We start from the raw sequence: 27,595 nt of genomic DNA, 5'->3' as shown, positions 1-27,595 counted from the left end.
GGCTGAAAAAAAACCTAACACCTGCAAAAAAGCAGCGTTCAGCTCCTAACGCAGCCCCATTGATTCCTATGGGGAAATAAAAGTTATGTCTACACCTAACACCCTAACATGAACCCCAAGTCTAAACACCCCTAATCTTACATTATAAACCCCTAATCTGCCGCCCCCGACATCGCCGACACCTACATTATATTATTAACCCCTAATCTGCCGCTCCAGACACCGGCGCCACCTACATTATACTTATGAACCCCTAATCTGCTGCCCCCAACATCGCCGACACCTACATTATATTTATTAACCCCTACTCTGATGCCCCCAATGTCGCCGCCACCTACCTACACTTATTAACCCCTAATCTGCTGCCCCCAATGTCGCCGCTACTATATTAAAGTTATTAACCCCTAAACCTAAGTCTAACCCTAACCCCCCCTAACTTAAGTATAATTTGAATAAATCTAAATAAAATTACTACAATTAACTAAATTATTCCTATTTAAAACTAAATATTTACCTATAAAATAAACCCTAACCTAACTACAATATAATAGTTACAATGTAGCTATTTTAGGATTTATTTTTATTTTACAGGCAACTTTGTATTTATTTTAACTAGGTAGAATTGTTATTAAATAGTTATTAACTATTTAATAGCTACCTAGTTAAAATAAAGATAAATTTACCTGTAAAATAAAACCTAACCTAAGTTACAATTACACCTAACACTACACTACAATTAAATTCATTCCCTAAATTAACTACAATTAAATACAATTATTATACAAAGTACGAAAAAAACAAACACTAAATTACAGAAAATAATAAAATAATTGCAAGTTTTTTTAAACTAATTACACCTAATCTAAGCCCCCTAATAAAATAAAAAAGCCCCCCAAAATAATAAAAAGCCCTACCCTATACTAAATTACAAATAGCCCTTAAAAGGGCCTTTTGCGGGGCATTGCCCCAAAGTAATCAGCTCTTTTACCTGTAAAAAAAAGTACAATACCCCCCAACATTAAAACCCACCACCCACACACCCAACCCTACTCTTAAACTACCCAACCCCCCCTTAATAAAACCTAACACTAACCCCTTGAAGATCACCTTACCTTGAGAAGTCTTCACCCAACCAGGCCGAAGTCCTCAACGAAGCCGGGCGAAGTGGTCCTCCAGACGGGCAGAAGTCTTCATCCAAGCCAGGAAGAAGAGGTCCTCCAGACGGCAGAAGTCTTCATCCAGACGGCATCTTCTATCTTCATCCATCTTCAAGACATCCGACACGGAGCATCCTCTTCTTTCTCCATCCGATGACTGAATGAAGGTTCCTTTAAATGACGTCATCCAAGATGGTGTCCCTTCAATTCCGATTGGCTGATAGAATTATATCAGCCAATCAGAATTAAGGTAGGAAAAATCCTATTGGTTGATGCAATCAGCCAATAGGATTACACTTCAATCCTATTGGCTGATTGGAACAGCCAATAGAATGTGAGCTCAATCCTATTGGCTGTTAGACCATAAAACTCTTAACTACTGACTTTAAAATGCAGTAGAAGTCTTGACAGGAGAAGGTGTACCGCTCACTTTTTGGAAGACTCGTAATACTGGTGATATGCAAGTCCCATTGAAAAAATAGGATACGCAATTGACGTAAGTGGATTTGCGGTATTTTCGAGTCTGGCCAAAAAAGTGAGTTGTACACCTGTACCTGCAAGGCTCGTAATACCAGCGGGCATTAAAAAGCAGCGTTGGGACCTCTCAACGCTGCTTTATAAGGCTAACGCAAGACTCGTAAACTAGCCGTATGTGTTTTAGTGAAATAGATTTCATCAATTAGTTTTTCTTGTGTTTAGAAATGAAATCTGAGCATTGATTAATGGATGATCAAATCCAAAACCCAGTTTGTGCATGGGTTGAGTCTGTTTTTTTTTTAGTTTAAGTTTACCTTGTTTGTGCTGTACAGCTAAAGGTATCTCTTTCTGGTAGTAAGATGGTCCGGTGGGAGTATATTTCCATCCATTAAATATCTCAGTGTAGTAATGCCATCCGTTCAATTTTGATAAGTCTAGTTGTGCGTTATGTGGAGTCGATATTGGTCCTTGAAATAATTGTGAGGAATTTTGAATATAAGGAGGTTAAAATTAAGATAAATCCTGGAGAGGTCAGGAGACTGAGGAAAGTGTGGCAGCCAGCAGCGGCGCCCGTATATACAGTGTATATATATATATATCTTAGTGACAGGAGGCAGCAACTTCCGTTTTTGTAATTTGACTGGTTTTTGTTTATCTGTCGCCATGACAACTGATCTGTTTTTTGGATGATCTATGCATAAAATATATAGCACAAGGATGTGGTTTAGCCCTCCTGTTGTTTATTTTGAAGCGGAAATCAGTTTTCAGTACTTTTTTCTAATTTTTAGTTTAGTAGTTTTTTTTGGTGATGATGTCATCACAGGAAGTTGGTGTCTGCTGTTCCTGTTTAGTGATTTTCAGATGAGAAGTGTGTATAGATCCCTGTGTGGAATACTATTTAACGTGGGTGTTTAAGTTTGTTTTGATAAAGGTCCCAGGTGGAGGATCAAAGCGTTGGATGTATTTGTATGTGAAGTGTACCACAATATGTGAATGAAGTGGTAACATCCTTATTGAAAAAACTGAGTGCAAGCTAAATATATATATATATACTGTATATATAGTTAGCAACAGTAAAGTGGCATTTGTTTGCCTTATTCAAAATGAAAAATAGACTCACTAAAGGGATAAAATGAGCACAAATAATGAATTCATCACAAAGATGACATACATAGGGGGTTAAAAATAATCCATTTTAGAGGGTGTGTCTAATCCGCAGCAATGCTAAGTCTTAGAACTCTGTAGCTCTGATTAAACTTTTAATATTTAACCGGATATATTTTAATTGAGCACTGTGACAGACCCTTCGGTCAGGACTGAAAGTGTTAACTTTATTTTCTAACCACAAGTGGCTGGCTCCAGCTACAATCTAATTAATGCTTAGCATTCTATTGTTTGATCACCTCCAGAGAGAAAGTGATAAGAAGAGTCAAGAGTGTCTTGTGGTTGAAGTGTTTAAGTAATATAATCCTATTGTATCATGTCAAGGGCGCTTCTCCCTTTTATCTAATGTACAACATTCTTTCAACCCCCATCTGAGGGGGGGTCAAAAACCTGTATAAATCTGTGTGCTGCCTTCAAATAAAGTTGTCATTCTGTTTTAAACCTGAAACTGGCTGGGTTGTGAATTGCTGATTGTCTATGCAGGACATTGTTCATCTGGGGTTAACCCTTGGTACACAGTTGGTACCGTAACATTGGTGGCAAGCGACGGAATGAACCTTATCGCCCAGAAGAGCAACTACACATGCCAGTAACCTCAGGAAGAGGGGGATTATTACAATACTGACTAAGATGGAAAGAGTACCAGGGACAGAAGGAACCAATGGGCCCAGCATAGCAGACAGAACCCCCGCAGAAGCAAGCTTTGATCGGGCGGTTAAAATAAGACTGGCACATTATGGCCCCAACCCATCTGCGGAAATTATCGACCGGGTCATAGCAGCTGTGGAGGCCAACCTACTTCGCCAAAGCGGCGCTGCAGCAAACCCAGTGGAAAAGAGAAAAGTAAATTTTGCAGCTTTTAAAAACTTCCTGGAAACAGAAGGAGAGATTGATGGGTACCTTGCAGATTTTGAGAGGCAATGTGCACTACACAAGGTACCCGCAGAGGACTGGGTCATGATATTATCCGGAAAATTATCCGGCCGGGCCAGTGAGGCTTTTCGGGCCATTCCAGATGAGGAAGTCAGGGATTATAATACTGTAAAAGAGGCTCTGCTCTCCAGGTATGCGGTTACACCGGAGGCATACCGGAGACGGTTCAGAGACACTGTTAAATTGGCTGGTGATTCCTACCTTGAGTGGGCATGTAAGGTGCACCGCACAGCAGCTCACTGGATAGCGGGGTGCCAAGCCGTATCTGGGGAAGAGGTGCTGCAGCTATTCCTGTTGGAACATTGCTTCGACAAGTTACCCGCAGGAGTTCGAGAGTGGATTCGGGACCGTAAACCCTCCACCCTGCATGAAGCTGCTCGCCTGGCAGATGAGTATACGGATGCCCGCAAACTGGACACTGCTACCACTAAGCCCCCTGCCAGAGTGGAGTACAGACCCCCAGTCACCCCAGCAGCTGCCAGTTACCAACCCCCGGCGCACCGCTATACCACACGGCCTCTGGCCACGAACTACCCTCAGAGAGCCCGGTTCAATTCGCGGGGCTACTCACAACCTATTCGGTGCTTTGGATGTAAGCAACTAGGGCACAAAAGACCAGAGTGTCCCCTAAATGCAGCGAACCAAGCACAGTCCTGGAGAAGACCTGCCGGCGGAATCACACGTAACCCTCAGCCTGCGGCCCGCTACGTAGAGGCGCAAGAATGCTGGAGCATCCTACATGAGGCAGACCTTGTGCAAGCTGCCCACCGGAATAACCGGCAACTGGTTAAAGTGAATGGGAAGGAGGTCAGTGGTCTATGGGATACTGGTGCTACCATGACCTTGCTTCGAAAGAACTTGGTGTCTGAGAAACAGCACACAGGAGACACTGTGGCTGTGAGGGTAGCAGGGGGCACTGTGTTCCGCCTGCCTGTTGCCAGGGTGCATTTGGATTGGGGTGGGGGCGCTAGACCTGTGAATGTGGGGGTCATGAAGGATTTACCAGCTGATGTTCTCCTTGGAAATACCTTGGTCCCCCTGGTTTCTGCCTATGCTCCCATGGGTCCCGCTGATGTTAACCCTGTGACTACCCGTGCTCAGATCCGTGCAGCAGAGACTGACCCCCCTGCTGCTAAGCCCCAGGACGCTGAGCTCAGTAAATCTCTATCCGCTATTGATACGTGGAAGTCCCGTTACAATGCGCTGATGAAGGAGAAGAGGAGCGCAGAGGAAAAAGCACGTTTAGAACAGGAATCTCTGCTAGACAGGCTGCACCGACAGACTGCAGAAAACACCAGCTTGAGAGTGGAACATGAAACCTTAAAGACAAACTTAGTGACACTTGAGGAGAAGCTGACGCTGGCTCATAGTGAGGTGCAGCAACTCAAGGGCACCCTATGTCAGTATGAAGGGATTGTGGATACCTATAAAGAGCAGGTACAGAAAACTCGTAAAGAAGCTGATGAGATTTTGAAGGACTGTTTAGCCCTAGTCTGGGCACTGAGGAAGTTGAACCCTTGTTTGTATGGACAGGAATTCTCTCTCATAACGGGAATACAAATGGATCGTCCCAGCAAACTGACATGCCTACCACCCCTTAGTCCGGTCATCCCCAGGTTGACCCGCAAAAGGGTCAAGCCGGGTCTGCCGGAGTGTTCCACAAGGGGGGAGCTATGTGACAGACCCTTCGGTCAGGACTGAAAGTGTTAACTTTATTTTCTAACCACAAGTGGCTGGCTCCAGCTACAATCTAATTAATGCTTAGCATTCTATTGTTTGATCACCTCCAGAGAGAAAGTGATACGAAGAGTCAAGAGTGTCTTGTGGTTGAAGTGTTTAAGTAATATAATCCTATTGTATCATGTCAAGGGCGCTTCTCCCTTTTATCTAATGTACAACATTCTTTCAACCCCCATCTGAGGGGGGGTCAAAAACCTGTATAAATCTGTGTGCTGCCTTCAAATAAAGTTGTCATTCTGTTTTAAACCTGAAACTGGCTGGGTTGTGAATTGCTGATTGTCTATGCAGGACATTGTTCATCTGGGGTTAACCCTTGGTACACAGTTGGTACCGTAACAAGCACATCTATCTACTTTAAAGCTCTGTATGCTCAATAAGGGAAATACCCAGAGTCAGCCGTGCCCATATATTTAGAGATCCCACAAGCCGAACACTTGAATCAGACATCCTCAGCTTGACAGTGGCGGCCTTCAACACTATGTCAACCCCCCCCCCCCCCCCCCGGCTAGAACATCAGTTGGGTAGAGCAGCTCTTGGTATGCCAAACGTATTTCTGACCTGCTATCTCATTCCACATTCGCTAACTTACGCCTAGCCACACTTGAACAAATGGAGGACATCTATGCTACTTTCCAAAGGGCCTTAAGGGATCTTGGGCACAAAATGGATCATGGCTTCAAAGACCTCATCCCACTATCTAACTTCACTCGCTCTAATTGTGAAAATACAGAACACAACAAAATAGCTGACATAGCCCCTAATGAGCTATACAGAGTCTCAACACCAAAACCTTTCCAAGCCACAATGTATACTCTCTGGGACCCTGCCAAAAGGAACCATGAGGAGACATCGTCTGTCAGTTTTACCCCAGTTCTGGGGAGGGCGGCTGGCTTGTCTGTGCTGGGAGAATATTTGCTGCTTCAATCAACAGTGCTTTTCACTTTGACAGATGATGGCCCCAAACAGAAGTCGAAAATCACTGCAGGACCGATCCCCATCAGATCACTGAGACAACCTCTCAAATTCACAAGAACTCTGGAATGCTGCACTGTCCTAAGTCTCTCCACCACATTAAGAAGAAGTGGTGGGACATAAATAAATACGGCGCGAACATAGTCTGGATCTAATAATGCCATTATACGGCCATACCCTTAAGTCTCGCTCTACATGCCTTCTTTCCTCTATAGGAACTTTGTTTTATCACATTTGTATCCTATTAAGAACTAAACTGTTTTATGTCGAACCTTCTGCGCATGTTCACAAGACTTGGAATAAAAAATAGAAAGCGCCTAAAAGGCTGGGTCTAGAGCTAATAAGAACAGATAAACAAATATATATATAAAAAAATAACAATTTAATAATACAAGCATGGATCCATGTTAACAAACAAAGAACATATTAAAATAATTAAACTAAAAACAAAGGTTTCTGGTAGCGCCTCAGCGGACCGATCCCCCTTCTATAGGATCGTTGATCCTCTGTCACCTTGCTACAGGTGAGGGTCGCCTCATTAGGGGCTATAACAAAAAATCTCTGTGTGTTCCTTGGTATAGCAGTAACGATCAACCCAGAGACTAATTAGAAAATGTGATGTGTAGTGGTGATGCACAAAAGATAAGAGAAGAAGAATGCTAAACCTCACTAAAGGTAGTGAAAAAGATGCTAAACCTAGTTAGCAGTAAGAGATATATAAGAAGAGATTTTCGTGTGTGTCCCACACACACAATTGGTGTTACCTAATACTCTAAGTTGAGATAGTGATACATGTAAGTGGTGTGACAATCAGTGAATCACGTGAAAAAATTGTACAATCAATGCAAATCAATCAAACAGATGAATAAGGTCAATAGCAAAAAACAAATGAATAAGGTCAATGGCAAAAAACAAAAAACAAAAACAAATACAGTCCTTTAGAAAGTAATGTTCAATCCAACCATCCTAACGTGAAAAGAAGGGGTGAAAAAACAGTGGCCACTGTAATAAAAAGTTTGTTGTGTTCCTGATAAATTTCTGTTAAATCCTGTGAAATAGTGGCAGCCTGAAATAATACCAGGTAGTGGTGATGTAAAAATATATTTTCGTCAGGGGCCCGGCCGACCCGAAAAGTACCTAAAAATAGAAAACAAACACACAATAGTGCAGAGCGTAAAGTCCCAAAATAATAAGAAGGAGCAAGACTCACCAGTCGACGCGTTTCGGTCTGTACTGGTGAGTCTTGCTCCTTCTTATTATTTTGGGACTTTACGCTCTGCACTATTGTGTGTTTGTTTTCTATTTTTAGGTACTTTTCGGGTCGGCCGGGCCCCTGACGAAAATATATTTTTACATCACCACTACCTGGTATTATTTCAGGCTGCCACTATTTCACAGGATTTAACAGAAATTTATCAGGAACACAACAAACTTTTTATTACAGTGGCCACTGTTTTTTCACCCCTTCTTTTCACGTTAGGATGGTTGGATTGAACATTACTTTCTAAAGGACTGTATTTGTTTTTGTTTTTTGTTTTTTGCCATTGACCTTATTCATTTGTTTTTTGCTATTGACCTTATTCATCTGTTTGATTGATTTGCATTGATTGTACATTTTTTTCACGTGATTCACTGATTGTCACACCACTTACATGTATCACTATCTCAACTTAGAGTATTAGGTAACACCAATTGTGTGTGTGGGACACACACGAAAATCTCTTCTTATATATCTCTTACTGCTAACTAGGTTTAGCATCTTTTTCACTACCTTTAGCGAGGTTTAGCATTCTTCTTCTCTTATCTTTTGTGCATCACCACTACACATCACGTTTTCTAATTAGTCTCTGGGTTGATCGTTACTGCTATACCAAGGAACACACAGAGATGTTTTGTTATAGCCCCTAACGAGGCGACCCTCACCTGTAGCAAGGTGACAGAGGATCAACGATCCCATAGAAGGGGGATCGGTCCGCTGAGGCGCTACCAGAAACCTTTGTTTTTAGTTTAATTATTTTAATATGTTCTTTGTTTGTTAACATGGATCCATGCTTGTATTATTAAATTGTTATTTTTTTATATATATATTTGTTTATCTGTTCTTATTAGCTCTAGACCCAGCCTTTTAGGCGCTTTGGATTTTTTATTCCAAATTTCTATTATATTTATTGACTACTAGGAGTCAATACCCAAAGCTAGGGTCACTTTGGGGTAGGCGCTGAGTGTATCATCCACTGTTACCATGTTCACAAGACTTGCATACTTTTTCCTTATCGCTCAAGGTGACATGCAGGTTTATTCCTTTGCCCTCCCAAATGTCAATGTCAACTACAGATTTCCTTCCCCTTATGTTCATCTACAGTGCTTTTCAATTTATGATGATAGCCTATTTTATGTCATATTTTTTATAGATTAGGCTTAACCAGTGTATTATTTTACCCGAAGCAGGTCACTCACTGCTTAACAAAGCTGGACTATCAGCTCCATTGTGGCCCCATACTAAAATTTATCAGCTAATTTATTATTACTAGATTGTTTATCTCTACAACTAAGAGTTATAATATTTCTGCTCAATGACATAGCCACTCTCATCGATATACCCTTCCCTTCTCATTACACTAACCCCAAATACCTAGAGCATCTTTTGAAGTGGCTCTTGCCCGCTGTCTTCCCCCACCCACATCATTATCTATACTCTCTATAGCTACTACATAGTGGCTCCTACAGAATATACTAGATCCTATCTTCAGTACTCTATATAATTATCTACAGACCCAGAACGGTCTTTATACTCTTTGGAGAATTTATATATGTTCATGGGAGCTTTTATTATGCTATTTCTAAATTCTGATAACACATATTATTCTTTTTGTTTACTTAAGCATCTAATTGTTATAGTCACAACAAATCCATGTTCTTTGTTTCTCATTATATAGTTACTATATTGTGGCTTATGCTCAAGAAATCATATCTCACCTCCAGTATTCTATATACTTATGCACAGGCCCAAGAGTGGTCTTTTTACTTTTAGGAGGATATATATATATTAGAAAAAGGAGATTTCATGTTAAAATGTTCCTCACAACTGTTTAATTGCTATTGCCTTATTGTATTTGTATGACCTTGGATGTATACAGCAAGTATAATGTTTATTTAACTACTCAGATTTATCAGTTTGTCGGTATACTGTCCCAATGTCCCATTATATTTGTAACCCTGCTTTAATGGTGAATGAACATATTTATCTTGCTGTAAAACAAATAAAAAATAATCCATTTTACCCTGCAGGATAATTATCAGCAATTTTAAACAACTTTTTAATTTACCCCTTTTATCTAATTTCCTATATTCTCTTAGGATCATTTGTAGAACATGATACTAAGGTATTCTAAGGAGTGGGAGCTAGCTGGTGCTTGGTGGCTGAACATATATGCCTCTTGTGATTGGCTTACCAACGTGTTCAGCTAGCTCCCAGTAGTGCATTGCTGCTCCTTCAAGAAAGGATAAAAATGGAAATCAAGCAAAATTGATATTAGATAATTGTAAAGTTGTTTACAAATGTATTTTCTATCTGAATCTTGAAATATTTTTTTAGGGCGTTTCATGTTCTTTTAAGCAGGATCATATTTCTGTTTGTTTAGCAAAGTGTTATATGTTGTTTCTCTTCGTGTCTATGAGTTCTAAGTCTTGTTGTTGCCATTTTTAAGTTATATGTAATTCATAGAGAGCAGTATAGATGTTTTAGCAATGCAGTTAATGCTTTTTTCCCATTACTCTTGTTATACAGAAGGTGAGAAGAGGTCCAGGGCCGAGCCCAAGTCCTACAGACTCCAAACGCTTCTTTGGCATTAGTCGCTTTCACATCTCTGATTTCAATTTTCTCATGGTGCTCGGCAAGGGGAGCTTTGGAAAGGTGCGGCTGTAAGAAGGGTTTGTAAAACAGGGAGGGGGCATTAATGGAAACTTTTTTGAGATTTGAAAAAATAGTGCACCAATTAAAGTGTTGTAGACATGCAACAAAAAGTTAGTCTAGAGAATACGAAAAAAATCAGATATTGCTTGGAAAGATAAGACTACTGTAAAATTACAGGATTAACAGAATTGTTCAATTTTTTATGGGATTGTCTTATTTTTAACACACTGTTCCGTTGTACCCAGAACTTTTTGAAAGGAGGCCGTTTGTTTTGTCATAACCTTTACTTTTTATTTTTTTATTATATTTGCACAACTCTCACACTGGTATTCTTTTATGTCCATTGCACCGCTAAGGCAATATTTGCTGCTGTTAGCAGCTCTGCAGCCGGGAACTACAGCTCCCTGCATTCTGCAGTGGTAGACATTAGACATGTGCATTTTTTTTTGTTACAAATGCAAATTAGTTAACAAAACACAAATATTCATTTTACAAAATGAGTATATGAACGAATGTTTTAAGAAATGTAAAGAAAGCAAATAAATACTGACAAAATTTATCAATATTCATTAGTTTCCTTTAAATTAACTTAATGGTTAAAAAAACCTTACCTATAGCGTGCTGGGGAACTGTGCTTCACAGAGGCCAAGACCACACTAATAGGAGGTTTAGGGTGCACTAGGCCTCCTATTAGTGCGGCCTGGGGCTCTGTGAAAAAGGGTCAGGATTAGCACAGCTCTCCAGAACACTATAGGTAAGTATAAGCTACAGGTAAACTTTTTCACCTGTAGCTAGGTAACCTTTACATTTGTTTAATGAAAAACCTTCTTTGCCTACAGCTGCTTGAACCTTTTAAAATACCTTTATTTTTCACATAAGTCCAGGTTCCAACAGACCAAAGCGATGGTTCTGGCTTACACTTATCCCTTATTCATACTTAGTCACATATTACCAAAATTGTGCTTTTCAAAATGTAGGCGCCAAAAATAAATAGCTGAGTACTGGTTTATTTTGTGGTTTATATTGTGAAATGCCCATGCTCTTTAATTTATGTAAGACAAATGACCAGGGAGGCCAGAGATAGAATCTCTGAACATAAATCTAATATTAGGTGTAAAAATCTAGAAGTCCCTGCCTCTTCACATTTCCTGCAAGCAAGCCATAGTATTAGCCAACTTCAATTTCAAATAACTGAACATATCCAAATGTCTAGACGATGGGGTAATAGAGAAGGGATTTTAAATAAAAGAGAGGTACATTGGATAAATGAACTAGATGCCATAACTCCCAAAGGCCTAAACCGTGAATGTGACTGGACATTTTTTTGGTGACAATATAATAGACATTTATTTGTATAACCTGTTATATACCTTTAATTTACTACATAATATCTAATTTCTTTGCAATTTGTATACATCCAAATTGTGATACATAATATATTTATGGATATATCTGTGTTTCTTCAGATCTTTTATTACTGATATTGTAATGTTTTTAATTATAGGGTATATTTATAATAAAACATTTTTGATCATTTAGGGAGTATTTACTAACAACTGTAATATTTGAATATTGTGTTTATATTGCTATATATAAATTATAATTGCAACCACTAGATGGAGTAACCTCATATAATATAGCAAGTGCACTGGATTTCTTCTTATGTTGTACAATAAGTATATTCACTAGGTGGCAGTACTCACCTATTTATTTTTGGCGCCTAAATTTTGAAATGCACTATTTAAAGCACAATACACGTTTTACCTCTGTTATTACCTTGTATCTAAGCCTCTGCAAACTACCCACCTTATTTCAGTTCTTTTGACAGACTTGCATTTTAGCCAATCAGTGCTCTCTTCTAGGTAACTTCACGTGCGTAAGCTCAATGTTATCTATATGAAACACATTAACTTATGTCCTCTAGTGGTGAAAAACTGTCAAAATGCATTAAGATTAGAGGCAGCCTTCAAGGTCTAATACATTAGCATATGAATCTCCTAGGTTTAGCTTTCAACTTAGAATACCAAGAGAACAAAGCAAAATTGGTGATAAAAGTAAATTGGAAAGTTATTAAAAATTACACGCCATATCTGAATCATGAATATTTTTTTGGACTTGACTGTCCCTTTAATATTGAAATTATAGGGAGTGATATATTTATAGCAAACATGGAAAAAACACTTTGGTTAAGCAATTAAATTAACACCTTATAATACCAGATCAAGTCAAAAAACCTAGAAGCAGGAAGAACTACTGGGAGCTAGTTGAGTGAGCCAATGACAAGAGACATATGTGTGCAGCCCCCAATCAACAGCTAGCTTCCAGTAGTGGACTGCTGCTCCTGGTCCTACCTGGCAAAAAAAATATTTGATAGCAGAAGTTAATTGAAAAAATGTTTAAAATTCTGTCGGAATCATGAAAGTTTAATTTTGCCTTCACTTTCCATTTCAGATCCAAAGTATGTATCTCTGTAGGTATTAAATCCCAGTGGGAAGATGTTAGATGTCCTCAGATGAACTCTTTTTTTTAATATAAAGATAGAAATTCACTTACTTCCCAAAAAAACAACCAAAAAAAACCCATTTATCCCACAGACTTACCAAGAAAACTATAACTTTTCAAAATAAAATTAGATTCTTATCACATTATTAATATTTACACAGGGAATTATTAATGTTACTTATCTCAATATAAATATATACTACTTGAAACTATTATTATACTCATTTATTTGTACATTGACACTAAATTTTGTAGCACTGGATGCACATTACAGTATTCTCATGATTTCACTAAAGATGACACCACAAAATAAAAAAATAAATACATACAGTATGTATATATATATCTATATATATATATATATATATATATATATATATATATATATATATATATATATATATATATATATATATATATATATATATATGTATATTATAATTAGATTTTTAGTTAAAATGTTTAACTACACTGTATATATTACTCAGCTTTATAAAATGTACAAATGCACATTTTTATATATTGTTATAAACAAAAATGAATAAGGTCTCACAAAAACCATTTGGCAGGTCAGATGTGGTCAATAGACAGAGGAGACCTGGTTTAATAACCTTTTAAGACAGTTGTAATGTAATCATGCAAACTGCACCATTTTTTACTTGCACTGCATAAGTTTATTCATTTAGTAAATTTATTAATGAGATGTTTATGTATGAGGCCTTATAAGCTGATTAACACGGAACTTAGTTGCTTAATAAAATACAGTGCAATCTTAACCTTATTCGTCTCTTGCACATACATCATTTTGCTGTCATCGTCCTTCTTATTTCATATTAAAAAAGGCTAATAGCTGCATGAAAAACATGAGATTAAAATGCAAGCAATGATTACAGTGTCATTGAATTATTTATAGGTCAATCAGTGGTTAAAGTTCTATGAATTTATATACAATGGATCTAAACCTCCATTCATTTCCATATAAATTGTGTCCACATTAGTCTAAAAGATAAAAGAATATGTATCAAGAAATTGATTTATTTAATAGTTCGCTATATATTTGGCTATTTTTTCTTTTATTTATCAGATAGATCATGCAATTAAACAATTTTCCAATTTACTTCTATCAAATTTGCTTTGTTCTTTGGTATTCTTTGTTAAAGAGGATATCTAGGTAGGTAGTGTTCACTATCTAAAACATTGTCACTTAGCAGTTTCATGATTTACAGTGTGACAACTGTCAAAATCCTGTTTTATAAGATGAGATAAATTGAGACTGCTTTTCTTATGGAAATTAATATCTTGTACTGTTGTTCTTGATTTAGATGAATATTGCACCAAAATGGAAAGCATTTTTTTTTTTAAATTAATTAAAAAATAAATAAAAAATACTATAGAGATAAAAAGTTTTAAAAACAGTATTGATCAAACATGCCCAGATACAAATGTCATTCACATTGTTTAATATTTATTTGTTATTTCAATGATTGGCATCCATTATTGTCAGTTCCGTGTGCCATTGTTGGAAAATTTAATCTCATGTGTGTTAACAATGTCGGCTGTGTTTGGTTCTGAAAGTTTGTTAATGAAAAAAAAATAACGTCCATTTATATTTTTCCAACATGCAAAAAAAAATTAAATAAAAAAATTAGATAGATTGAAATTGACTCTAATAGGTTTAACTCATGCACAGGAATTAAACACATAATTAATGTCAGCCCCAAAGCTGCAATGCACTACTGGGACCTAGCTGAACACATCTTGTGAGCCAATGACAATAAGTATATGTGTATAGCCTCCAATAATCCGCTAGCTCCTAGTAGTGTATTGCCGCTCCTGAGCTTTCCTTGGTTTGCTTTTCAGCAAATAATTCCAACAAAAAAGAGTACATTTGTTAAATGGAAAAGTCTCTTAAAATTGCATGCTCTATCTGAAACATAAAAGTTTAATTTTGACTTTAATGTAATTTTAAGGGGAAGACTCAAGAATGTACTGTATTCTGTTAGGGGCCATCAAGAGCATTTTGTTAGCTAGCAACATCCCTGATAGCTAATTATATATTATCAAGAAAGATTTAAGTGATGGTAAACTCCCCTTTATAAAATCAGATCCGGACTGTTAGTGATATTTTATATGGAGTTTAATTAATCTGTTGTAATGAAGATGGACTATAACTGCTTTTTAATATAGATATTAAATTAAAATTCCCCACCCTCTGCTGCCAACTTTAAAGGTCAATTTTTCTCTGAGCTAAAGGTTTGAATTGTTATCCAATCAGCGCTCTCCCCATATGACACTTTTGTTGTAGCTAGTGTTTATTGGAGAACTACTCAAACCTTTAGCTCATAGAAAAATTCACTTTTGAATTTATATCAATATTAAAAAGTAAGGTATAGCGCATCTTCATTACAATTGATGAATGGAACTCCATCTAAAATGTCACTAACATTCAGGATCTGATTTTAAAAATGGGAGAGTTTACCATCACTTTAAACTACATCTAGTCCAATATTTATTGGACACAATTGTAGTGATTTAATTTCTAGCAAATAGGAAACATAATATCTAAAATTTATCTAAAATAAAACACTCGGAAAAGTAGTTTACATTAAAATATAAATCAGCATAAATTTAGAAACAGTGGCAAACTTATAAAGCTTCCTTTTCCGAAAAACCCCCCATTATTGTAGAAGAAGAGGTGACTGATTTATTATGCAAATAGCATGGTATGGTATTACAAAAAGAACAAGCTAGTAACAACTTGAAATCCTACATAGTTTAGAAAACAGGAGATCAGAGAAAATTAAGGGGAAATGTCTTACGTTATTGTATTAAATTACATGCTTTCTTTAGATACTTTGTAATTAAGGGCTCTAGAAAAGGCTGTTATATATCACTGTCAGGTGCAAAGCATATATTATATCCTAATAAAACAATACAAGTTAAAAAATGTGAGGGGGAAAAAAAAGTATGTATTTTACCAACCAGTCCTCTATTCAAGTGATGAGTAGTATAGAGATAATGTAGAAATGCACAAGCCAGCAGGGAATAACACACATTTTGTGTGATTAGAACTCTTGTTGTCTATTCAGGAGAACCTGCCTTACCTCTTCACTGAAAAACGTGCTTGTCAACAGGGATTGAAAAAGTTGTAGTAGGATTTTAAACCCTGTGTAATGCAGAAGGATTTTTGAGTTTCATATTCTAATCTTTACAATAATCCATGTTGTTACAGGTCATGTTGGCTGAGAGACGGGGGTCAGATGAACTTTATGCAATCAAGATTCTAAAGAAAGATGTCATTATCCAGGATGATGATGTAGAATGTACCATGGTAGAAAAGCGAGTGCTGGCGCTTTCTGACCGACCTCATTTTCTCACGCACCTCCATTCTACATTTCAGACTGTGGTGCGTATACAAGGACATTCCTCTATCACATAACAATATGTATACTAAAGTCTAGAAAGAGTGATTTGTATATTTATTTATTTTTTTAGTTTCTCACTTTATGGATTGGTCATTCTTTATTGCCTGAGGTGAAGCTTCAACATTTTTAGATAGAAAAGCAAAAAGTAAATAAAGTCAGTTATGATATACCTGGTTTAAAAAGTTGCTGCATAAAATGTATTGCCCAAGATATTGAATTATCCCAAAATGATCATAGAATAACATGAGAGCTAATTAGGGCTAATGGGTAAATAGCTGGCCACATACTTATCTATTTAAAACAACAGATGGAGTTAAGGGATGAATATGCTATATGAAATAAAGGTATTTTGTTGTATAAATGCAACAAAAAAGAGAGAGGAGGATAACATAAGAGAACAAGGGACATATTAAATATGTTTAAATGTATTTAAAGACAGATCCTCTAATAATATCCAGATGCCTCTATTGCAAAGTAATCAAAATCTAATGAATAAAGCAATGCTGTTACTGAAATGTTTCATGGTGCCTGGTGCTGGAGTGCTCCTACTGATGTTAATATTTAAGAGGACTTGTTTTTTAAAAGAAATATTTCCTCCCTTTATATGTGTATGCAATTTGTTCTAGTTTTAATGTAAAGTTCACTAAATTATACCATTCTATAAACTTTGGGGGTTGAGTTTTTTTCAAATAATGAGGTATTGGTCTTTTAGCAGAGTTAAGTAATATCTTAAACAAAGAGGTTCAGAATTTACATGGTAATTTGATTTTTCCATTCAGTAAGAATAATTAATGAATTTAAGGGAATTTACAATTAAGTAATTTTTCAGTGATAAAATGGATATGATCCTAGAAAGGTTGACTAACCAGGCACTCCCACCATTTATGTAGAAGAGTACCTTTCCAGCCACAGCCTCTCCAGCATTTGTATGATGCATTTGGGTAGATTTGGTGTAGCCTACCTGTTGTAAGGTACCAGCGGAATAGTAGTTTAATGTTTGATTCTAGGGTAAGGACTGACATAGAGCTTTTGATTATTGCAGAGGGTGAATGAGATTTGAAGGTCATTCTACCATTTGGTGAGAATTGGGGGGTCTGTACTGGAATCTAATTCTATAAGAATTTACAAAATAGAGATAATAAATGTCTCTCTGGTTTCCCCGAGATGCAAATTTGCTCAAATGGGGTAAAGGGATGAAAGAAATTGGCCTTATGTTTATGGAGAGTGATATAATCCCTCACTTGAAAAAATGATAACCTGTGTGTAAATGTATGTTCAAATTCCTCTTTAAGTTCTATCAGATGTTTAAGAGCTCCAGAATGAATAATTTTAAAAAATAGAATTTTGCATGTAAAGTCCGGAGAGGCATTGGGTGAGGATATTTTATTAAAGGGGAGATTTGGGTTCTCTAGCAGAGGAGTCAGAGCTGATTGTATGGTTGATATTTTTGCCCCTATTTACAATCTTTCCCAGACTTTCATGGAGACTGATATTAAAGAATTTTCACATTTTCATGGAAATCTATCATTTTGGTCCACACATGGGGGTCAATTTATTAATGTACGAGCAGACATGATACAATGTAGCGTATCATGTCCGCAGCACATCGATAAATACAAACAGCATACGCTGTCTGCATTTATCATTGCACCAGCAGTTCTTGTAAACTGCTAGTGCAATACCGCCCCCTGCAGATTTGCGGCCAATTTCAATCATCCTGATATTATTCGATCTGGTTGATTTCTGTCCACCACCTCAGAGCAGGCAGACAGGTTATGGAGCAGCGGTCTTTAGAAACATGGGGGAATCAAGCTCCGTACGGAACTTGATAAATTGACCCCATACTACCAAGATTATTAGCAGACATGATGTTTTCTTCTAAATCCACCCATTGTTTTTCTATGCCGCCTCTATGCCATTTCCAAATATGAACCTGATGGGAAGCTTAATAGTAAAGTAAGAGATTGTGGATTCCCAAACCACCTTTTTCTTTTGGTTTATAAGATATATATTCTGGAATTATGGGATGTTGGTTATTCCAGATAAACTTATTTAAAAGAGATTGTGCTTCTTTAACAAAGGCATTGGGAGGGAACATTGGAATAGCTTGAAACAAATATAAGAGTTTAAGGAGTATCATAATTTTTACTGCTGCTATCCTGCCAAGTCAGGATAAAGATTTGGTTTGCCATGTTGTCAAATCTTTTTTTAAATGAACAAGTAAATTAATATAATTATTGTTGTATATTTCGTCTATGGATTGGGATAGTTGTGTTCCTAAATATTTAAGGGTGTGCTCTGAGATTTGGGCCTCTATTTATCAAAGTCTGGCGGACCTGATCCGACAGTGCGGATCAGGTCCGCCAGATCTCGCTGAATACGGAGAGCAGTACGCTCTCCGTATTAAGCATTGCACCAGCAGCTCACAAGAGCTGCTGGTGCAACACCACCCCCTGCAGAATCGCGGCCAATCGTCCGCCAGCAGGGGGGTGTCAATCAACCTGATCATACTCTATCGGGTTGAATTGCGGCAATGTCTGTCCGCCTGCTCAGAGCAGGCGGACAGGCTATGAAGCAGCGGTCTTTAGACTGCTGCTTTATAACTGGTGTTTCTGGCAAGCCTGCAGGCTCGCCAGAAACACGAGGCCTCAAGTTTTATCCGGAGCTTGATAGATATGTCCCTTGGTATGGAAATAGTTTTTTGGTAAGGTTTAGATTGGCAAAGAGAATATTACATTTAGAATTTTTGATCTAGCCATGTTTATTAAAAAGTTGGACCAATGACTATATTCCAATGTTACTTCCTCGAGATATTTAAGGGAGCAGGTAGGGTTGGAAAAGGTTAAAAGAAGATCAGCTGCAAACAGGGAGATCTTATGTTCTGAGGAGCCAATTTTCAAACCTTTTATTATTTAATTTTTCATTTTATTTTTTAAATGTATGCACATTTCCCTAATCCTGTTCACCAGGACTTCAATGGTAAGTATAAACAGTATAGGTGACAGTGGGCAGCACTGTCTCATATCATTTAGTATTGTGAAATGGTCTGATATTTCTGCATTTACTTTGAATTGTGCAATTCGTCGATTGTAAAGGGACTGAAACCGAACCGAGACAGGGTAGAGGATATAAAAGTACAGCTTACCCTGTCAAAGGCTTTTTCTGCGTCCATAGCCAATAGAATAAATTGTTCAAATATATAGTTTGTACAGTTAATCAGTTGCAACATTTTTATAATATTGTCCCTGGCCTCTCTTCCAGGAACAAAACCTGCTTGGTCTTTATTAAATAACTTTGGGAGAAGGGTGTTAAGTCTTGTTGCTATAAATTTTGCATATATTTATATGTAATTTTTTAATAATGATATTGGTCTAAAGTTTTTAGATGATTCGGCGGTTTCCCAGGTTTAGGGAGAACCAAAATGTGGACTTCTAGCATTTTACTAGGCAGGGGATGAACTTTAGTTATATAATTAAAGACTTCTAATAAATGAGGTGCCAGAATAATACTGTGCTATATCCGTCATGACCTAGCGCTTTTCCTAATTGTATTTAAAACCTCCTGTAAGATTATACGGGAGTCTAAGGATTGTTTATCTTCCTCCATTATTTTAGGTACTATTGTGTCTTTTAGATACTCTTGGAGAGAAGGGGTGGATTCTTTGAGAGGATGCTGTGATTATTTGAGCTGTTGTATAGTGATGTAGTATTTTCGGAAGGATTCTGCAATTTTGTTGCTAGGGAAGATAGTATCACCCTTCTTATTTCTCAGAAAGTTTACATATGCCCATATATACTTTTGTTGATGGCCCTAGCTAGTAGTGTCCCTGCTTTGTTGTTCTCTGCATATAAATTAGGGTTAGTATATACATACAGTTATATAATATATGTCTGGGTTTAATTTTTTATAAATTCTCCTCAGACATAGCATTTATGAGCCATCTAATTTGTGAAAGGAGTGGTACCTTCTGTTCTGTTAAACTGAAAATATTCTTTAATGCACTTTTGTAGTGAATTAAGGTTTAAAACATCTGTGAAGATAGAATCATCTAATCTCCAATTAAATTTAGAATTTGTGGTATTGAGCCAGTTTACATATTACATTAGCATGGTCTGACCACGTGATTTATGTAAAGTGAGAAGAACACATGATTAAATCCCTGGTGATCGGTGAAAAAAATAATCCAAACTAAAGTATAGGGGCCAATCCATTAAACATTGTGTGGACATGATACTCTGTAACATAACATTGCACAAGCATTTATTGTGAAATGCTTGTGCAATTCTGCCCCCTGTACATTCACGGCCAATCGGCTGCTAGCAGGAGGTGTCAACCATCCTGGTCATATCGGATCAGGATGACTGCAGTGACAAGTTAAGGAGCAGCGGTCTTACGATGGCTGCTTCTTAACTTATGTTTCCGGTGAGCCGGAAACTTCAGGGGTAGAAAGCAGCATCAGCTTCTTTTTAAATCTACCCCATAATCTCTAATTGAGGGGTGTTGCAGCATGTGCAAATGGTGTAATGATTTTGCCCACTGACCTAATCACAGATACATTTGAGCGACCTGTAGAACTATCCAAGATAGGTTCTAATGTTAGGTTGAAGTCCCCACCTAGAAATATGGGTCCTCTAACAGTTTGTTTGTGCTATATTGAAAAAAAATGTTATGTCCTTTATTTGGGGTATATTTATTGGTGATTGTAATTGGGCTACAATAAAGTAGGCCTACAAATGCCTACAATAATGAACAATCTACCGTCTTCATCTTTATATTGGGATAACAGAGTAAATGGGATATTTTTCGTTATTAGGATTGCCACTCCATTATGTTTGTTCATATTTGAGCTGAGGTAATGAATAGGGTAATAACATTTTGATATTTTGGGTTCATGGGTCAATTTAAAATGTGTTTCCTGGATTACAACTGGATTGGAGGTGCTTAAAAAAAAATCATGTAAAGCCATGGATATTTTTTTAGAGGAAAGGAAGCCCTTGACATTTTGAGTTGGAATTGATATGGGATGGTGGGTTTATTAGGGTACCTTAAAACTCAAAATTTTGGTATGTAAAATGAGCTAAGGGATCTGTCCATCTTGACTGCTGCAAGAAAGTTGCTTCAGAAAGTCTTACATCCTGAAACTTAGAAAATACACATGAATAAAAGATATAGCAATCATACTTTAATAAGATATTAACCAATAATAGATATTAGGCAACATGACTGTCAAAAATAGCAGCTCATTTAAATAGTAACTTAACTTGTCTAATGCACAACACAATACAAAATAAACATGCACATGTGAGTAACAGTAAAGTAAAACTAAAATGAGAATTTCAGTAACAGGACCATCCGGCCTCAAAACTCTGAAGAAAGAAGGAATAATTCTGGAGGCGTATACTAAAGACCCTACAGACTACAAGTTTGATAGGGATGTGGAGGAATATTTGCTTTTGGAGTAAGGGAATTGTAAGATATGAATTTAAGTAGTGTTGTACTGCTACTGATCAGGGCTAGTGAAACAAGTGCAAATAAGAAATGACTGCCATTTGTTCTTTATAGAATATAATTTAATAACTAATATGAGTTAGTCTCTGATATGGTTGTTGCAAATCCCTCCCTTGAGGGTCCCCTCTTATATTTCTTGTGTCAAATTTCTTGCCAGGCTTAGAGTTAGTGACATCTGTGTGTTTCAATAATGGAGGCAAGGATTGTGATGGTTGTTAAGATGAGGTTTGTTGCGGTCAAATGTCAGCTATATCATTAGGGTGTTTGCAAACATGTCTTATGCTGGCTTTGAGTACTGAGAGATGTTTAGGAAAACCCCATCTGTATTCAATGTTTTCTCTTAATAACAATAACATTAGGGGTGTTTAAGTGTGTTGGTAGAAAGATCTGCAAATATTTGAATAGATCTGTCTTGGAATAGAAATTTAGTTTTTTTCTGGCATATCCCAAAATCTGTTATGTGATCTAGAGTTGTAGAATCCTGATTAGAACATTTCTCGGTGGTTGAAAAGAGCTAGGTTTTTATCTCAAGGTATGGTAGGCTTTTTCAATATAAATATTGTCAAGCCTTGATGAATCTTCTACAGATAAGGCCTTGAAGGCATCCATAATGTAGATCTCAAGTATTTCTGAGGTATCTTCAGGCAGGAATATAATGTTTTATTACTTGTGCTTTAGGATAATTTTAACTTGAGTACAATTATGTGTTCGTGAGTCATTCATTTTTAGTTTTAGTATCCCTGAATAAATTTGCTGTCATTCTTAGGTACTAAGCAGACATAATAGATCATCACTAAATATATAATATATTTTATGGTTATATAATAGTGTAGCCATAGCTCCATTTAAATAAAAAAAATTCAACATTTCTCATTTTGATGTGAGAATAGGTTCAAATGTTCCTGAGATATTGTAATTTTCTAATGACAATAAAATTATTAGATAGTACAATAACTTAAATAGGTGATACGATTGTTATTAAATTGGTAGGGAGAAATACTGAATTGCCTAGAAGTGTCTAGAAATGCTAAGAAGGCTTTATTTTTTTGCACCAATGAAAACCTCTTAATTTAAAATAGGATATGTATAGATATGAATATTTGTATATTTTAATGGATGTTTTAATGCATGTTTTAATTAACTCTCAGGTAGATTACGAGTTTTGTGTTACGGCTTTTAATTCTGAAAAAATGGCAATTTCAGCTTAATGGCAGTAACGCACCATTACGAGTCATGTCGGTATAGCTATACCGCAAGCATTTTAGCATGTAACGCAACGTTCATTCTGCACTCAAAAAAATGAGCGCCGGTTGTGCGGTGAGGCTAAAATGCTTGCGTTACAGCCTATACCGACCAGATCCATACCACCATCTGAGAGAAGTAGTTATGAGTTTTGTTATGAGTTTTGTGTAACAAAAATGTTTCACAAAACTCATAACTAAAATGTTACACTAACACCAATAAACTACCTATTAACCCCTAAACTGCTGCTCTCCTGCATCGCAAACACTATATTAAACTTATTAACCCCAAATCTGCCACCCACCCACATCGCAACTATTAAATACATTTATTAACCCCTAGTCTGCCGCCCCCGACATAACATACACTATAATAATGCTATTAACCCCTAATCCGCCGCTCCCTAACATCGCCGACACTATAATAAAGTTATTAACCCCTAAACCTCCAGCCTTCGACATCGCCGCCACTAAATAAACATATTAACCCCTAAACTGCCGCCCCCCACATCACAAAACACTGAATTAAACTATTAACCCCTAAACCTTTCACCCCCCTAACTTTAAATTAAAATTACAATATAACTGTATTTAAATAAATACAAAAATTACCTGTGAAATAAAAAACTTTAAAATATAAATTAACCTAACCTTACTATTCTAATAAAATTAAAAAAAACTTCAAATTTAAAAAAACCTAACACTGCGAGAAAAATTAAAAAATCTAAAATTACAAAAAAATAATAAACAGTAAATTACGAAAAATGAAAAACACTAATCTTACAAAAAATAATAAACGAAATTATTGAAAATAAAAACAATTATACCTAATCTTATAGCCCTATAAAAATAAAAAAATAATTGGTTTATTTAGTTGCGGAGATGTAGGAGGCCGGAGGTTTAGGGGTTAATAGGTTTATTTAGTGGCGGCGATGTCGGGGAGCGGCGGAATAGGGGTTAATAACTTTTATTAGTGTTGGCAATGCCAGGAGTGGCAAATTAGGGGTTAATAACTTTATTTAGGTGTTGGTGATGTCTGGGCGGCAGATTAGGGGTGCTTAGACTTGGGGTGTTAGAGTGTTAGGTTTAAACGTAACTTTTTTTCCCCATAGACATGAATGGGGCTGCGTTATGGAGATTTTTCATTCCATGATCGCAGGTGGGTTTTTTCTAACACTCTCTCCCCATTGATGTCTAATGGGGAAAGCGTGCATGAACACGTCAATGCAGCCCTTGGATTTTGTGCGCAACTTTTTTGGGCGTTAGTTTCGCCCCCTTTTTATTGCAGAACTCGTAATCTAGGTGTCTGTGAGGGAAGATAAACTGTATCTAGAGTTTGTTTGTTAATATGTATGATACACTTAATGGCTAATCCTCTATGTGCATTCAATAATAAATTAGAAGCTGCAAAAGCCATCCAAACTGGGGACAAAGCTTCTGACTAGTGTTATAAGTGTTATGGTTCATTTTACTCTTAAGGCATTTTTTTAGTCACTTATTATAGCTTATATTCAAGTGTTCTAAACCTCTATAGATACATATATACTATATGGCCGAAACTATGTGGAATCCTGACCATCACAATTATATGAGCTTGTTGGACAGCCCATTCAAAAAGTATGGGGTTGACCCCCGTTCACAACTATAACAGCTGGCACTCTCCTGAATCTGTGGGAATTTGTGCCTATTCAGCTAAAAGAGCATTTGTGAGGTCAGGTACTGATGCTGGACAAGAAGGTCTGGCTCGCATTCTGCATACCAATTAATTCTAAAGGTGATCAGTGGGGTTGAGGTCAGAGCTCTGTACAGACCACTCAAGCTTCTACAAACCTAACTCAACAAACCATTTAATTAACCTCATTTTGTGCACAGTCATGGTGGAAACAGGAAATGGCCTTCCACAAAGTTGGAAGCGCTAAATTGTAAAATATGTATTTGTATCCTGTAGAATTAAAATAACCTCTCACTGAAACTAAGGGGCCTAGCCTAAACCCTGAAAAACAGCAGGGCACTATTATCCCTATTGCATCAACCTTACAGTAGGAACTGCACATTCTGGTAGGTAGTGCTCTCCTGGCATCCGCCACACACCCAGATTGTTCTATCAGTGAAGAGTGATTCCTCACACCAGCGAACGTTTCCTCTACTCCAGAGTTCAGTGGCTACATGCATTACACCACTACAGCTGGTGCCTGGCATTGCAAATTTTGATCTGAGACTTGTGTACAGCTTCTTTGCTATGAAAACCCATTTTATGAAGGTCCCAATGCACATTTTATGTACTTTTGTTGCTTCCAGAGGCAGATTGGAACTCTGTAGTGAAAGATGCAACAGATGATAGGTGACTTTGTGAAATGTGCTTCAGCAATCAGCGCCCTTGCTCTGTCAGTTTGTGTGGTCTACCACTTTGTGACTGGGCTGTTGTTCTATGTAATGGTACTTAAAGTTGACTGGGGAAGATCTAGTAGGGCAAACATTTCACAAACCAACTTGTGGCAAAGGTGGCATCCTATGACAGGCTCACGTTTAAAGTTACTGAGCTCTTCAGTACAACCCATTGTTCTGTCAATGTTTGTCTATGGAGATTTCATGGATATGTGCTGGATTTTATGTTAGCAGTGGGAGTGGCTGAAATATTTGAACTCAATAATTAGTAGTGTGCAGATACTTTTGGCCATATAGTGTATATTAGGCAGAAGAAGAGTACATGTAATCTATTGAACACATTCTTGTTTCAAACCCAAGGCACATCAGCCAAGGGATTAGGCAATTACCAATTTTTATGTGTTAAAAAATAATACATTCAATGGCAAAAAAAACTTGTTTGAATTTCAGAGTTTACGTTCTCAGATAAATGTTTAAGATATTCCTTAATTTAACATTTATGGAACGTTATTAAAATTCAATTGTGTCTTACCTCATATAGATTTTGTTAAAAATATTGCTAGCACCAAGGGAACAATGATCTAAATTTGTTATCATGGTGAGAAATATGTTGACCTTCGCATGGGCAGACCTCACAGAATGATCAAAGAATAGGAACTAAACCAGGAGTTCCCTGTGAGCTGCAAGTTAACCTCCTTAGAAAGTAATTTATAATGCATATTCTCACATGGAAACTGACATTGTGCTGCGACACTGGTTACAACATTTCTTTTTTATGCACATGCAAATCAAATAATAGTTTTTTCATAATTTACCTTGCATTTGTTTCTAGTTTTGCATATACCTGTATGTTCTTTTCCTTCACCTTAATAAGCAAATGCATATTTTGAGACAAACTTGCCAGCTTACATTCTGAGAGATGAAACTACAAGACCTGCAGGCATAATATGCTTAAATCAGTTTGATACCAGTTGCAAGGGAACTTGATATAAACTCAAAGAACGTCCTTGTTCAGCCCACTTGCAAATGCTGCAAGGCTAATTTTACAATATAAATAAAGTAAATAACTGTGTACCCTATACAAGTTAAACTGTCAACACTGAATACATTTTTTCTACATCATCTAAGGAAGATTTGTTTGGAATAATGTGAATTCCAATTTTGCAGCAGTATATTATAGTTATGGTAAATTCATAAGATTACCTTTGCAATATGTTAAAGCTTTACATACAAAAAATATATATATTCTCATTTTAATTATAAATATTCGGCTAGATTATGAGTTTTGCTTTATGAGTGAAAAAGCTTCATAACTCTGCTTTTTTACTACCGCTAGTATTACGAGTGTTGCAGGTATATCTGTACCGCACACTTTTTTGGCCGTAACACAACGTAACTACCGCAGCTTTCAAAAAGTCCTTTTTCAATGGGACTTCCATAGCGCCGGTATTACGAGTTTTCTTGTCCGGCCAAAAAGTGAGTGGTACAGCCTATACCGGCAAGATCCGTACCGTAAACTGAAAGTCAGTAGTTATGAGTTTTACGCTACAAAGCCGTAACATAAAACTCATAACTAAAGTGCTAAAAAGTACACTAACACCCATAAACTACCTATTAACCCCTAAACCGAGGCCCTCCCACATTGCAAACACTAAAATAAAATCATTAACGCCTAATCTGCTGCTCCCGACATCGCCACCACTATAATAAACATATTAACCCCTAAACCGCTGTACTCCCGCATTGCAAACACTAGTTAAATATTATTAACCCCTAATCTGCTGTCCCTAACATTGCCACAACCTACATTACTGTTATTAACCCCTAAACTGGTGATATTAAAAAAACATTCTCTAGTGCCCAGAGCACTAAAAAACATAAAGGAATATTAATGTGACATTAAAGTAGGCTGACCATATTGCCGCTTTAAAAAGGGACACATATGAAAAATACATATGTCAGGGCTGTTTTCAGAAATGTTTTGTATAATAGCCCTGACATATGTATTTTTCATATGTGTCCCTTTTTATAGCGGCAATATGGTCACCCTACATAAATCCACAACATATATCAACAATTTAAAAGGACATAATACTCATATGCTAAATAACTTGAAAGTGATGCAGCATAACTGTAAAAAGCTGACATGAAAATATCACCTGCACATCTCTATGTAAA

At 36.9% G+C, this 27,595-nt stretch overlaps 1 protein-coding gene across 1 annotated transcript in view; it reads left to right on the top strand.

Moving 5' to 3' along the window:
• The window catches only part of PRKCG (protein kinase C gamma), a 711,210-nt gene that overhangs the window by 535,783 nt on the left and 147,832 nt on the right, over nt 1-27,595 (top strand). The window contains exons 10-11 of the mRNA XM_053690662.1: nt 10,231-10,356; nt 16,091-16,264. Of these exons, the coding sequence (XP_053546637.1) occupies nt 10,231-10,356; nt 16,091-16,264 (300 nt within the window). The remainder of the gene's footprint in view (nt 1-10,230; nt 10,357-16,090; nt 16,265-27,595) is intronic.

The sequence above is a fragment of the Bombina bombina genome, chromosome 8 (assembly GCF_027579735.1).
Source record: "Bombina bombina isolate aBomBom1 chromosome 8, aBomBom1.pri, whole genome shotgun sequence".
In the NCBI taxonomy this organism is placed as follows: Eukaryota; Metazoa; Chordata; class Amphibia; order Anura; family Bombinatoridae; genus Bombina; species Bombina bombina.
This window is presented reverse-complemented; position numbering and strand designations above follow the sequence as displayed.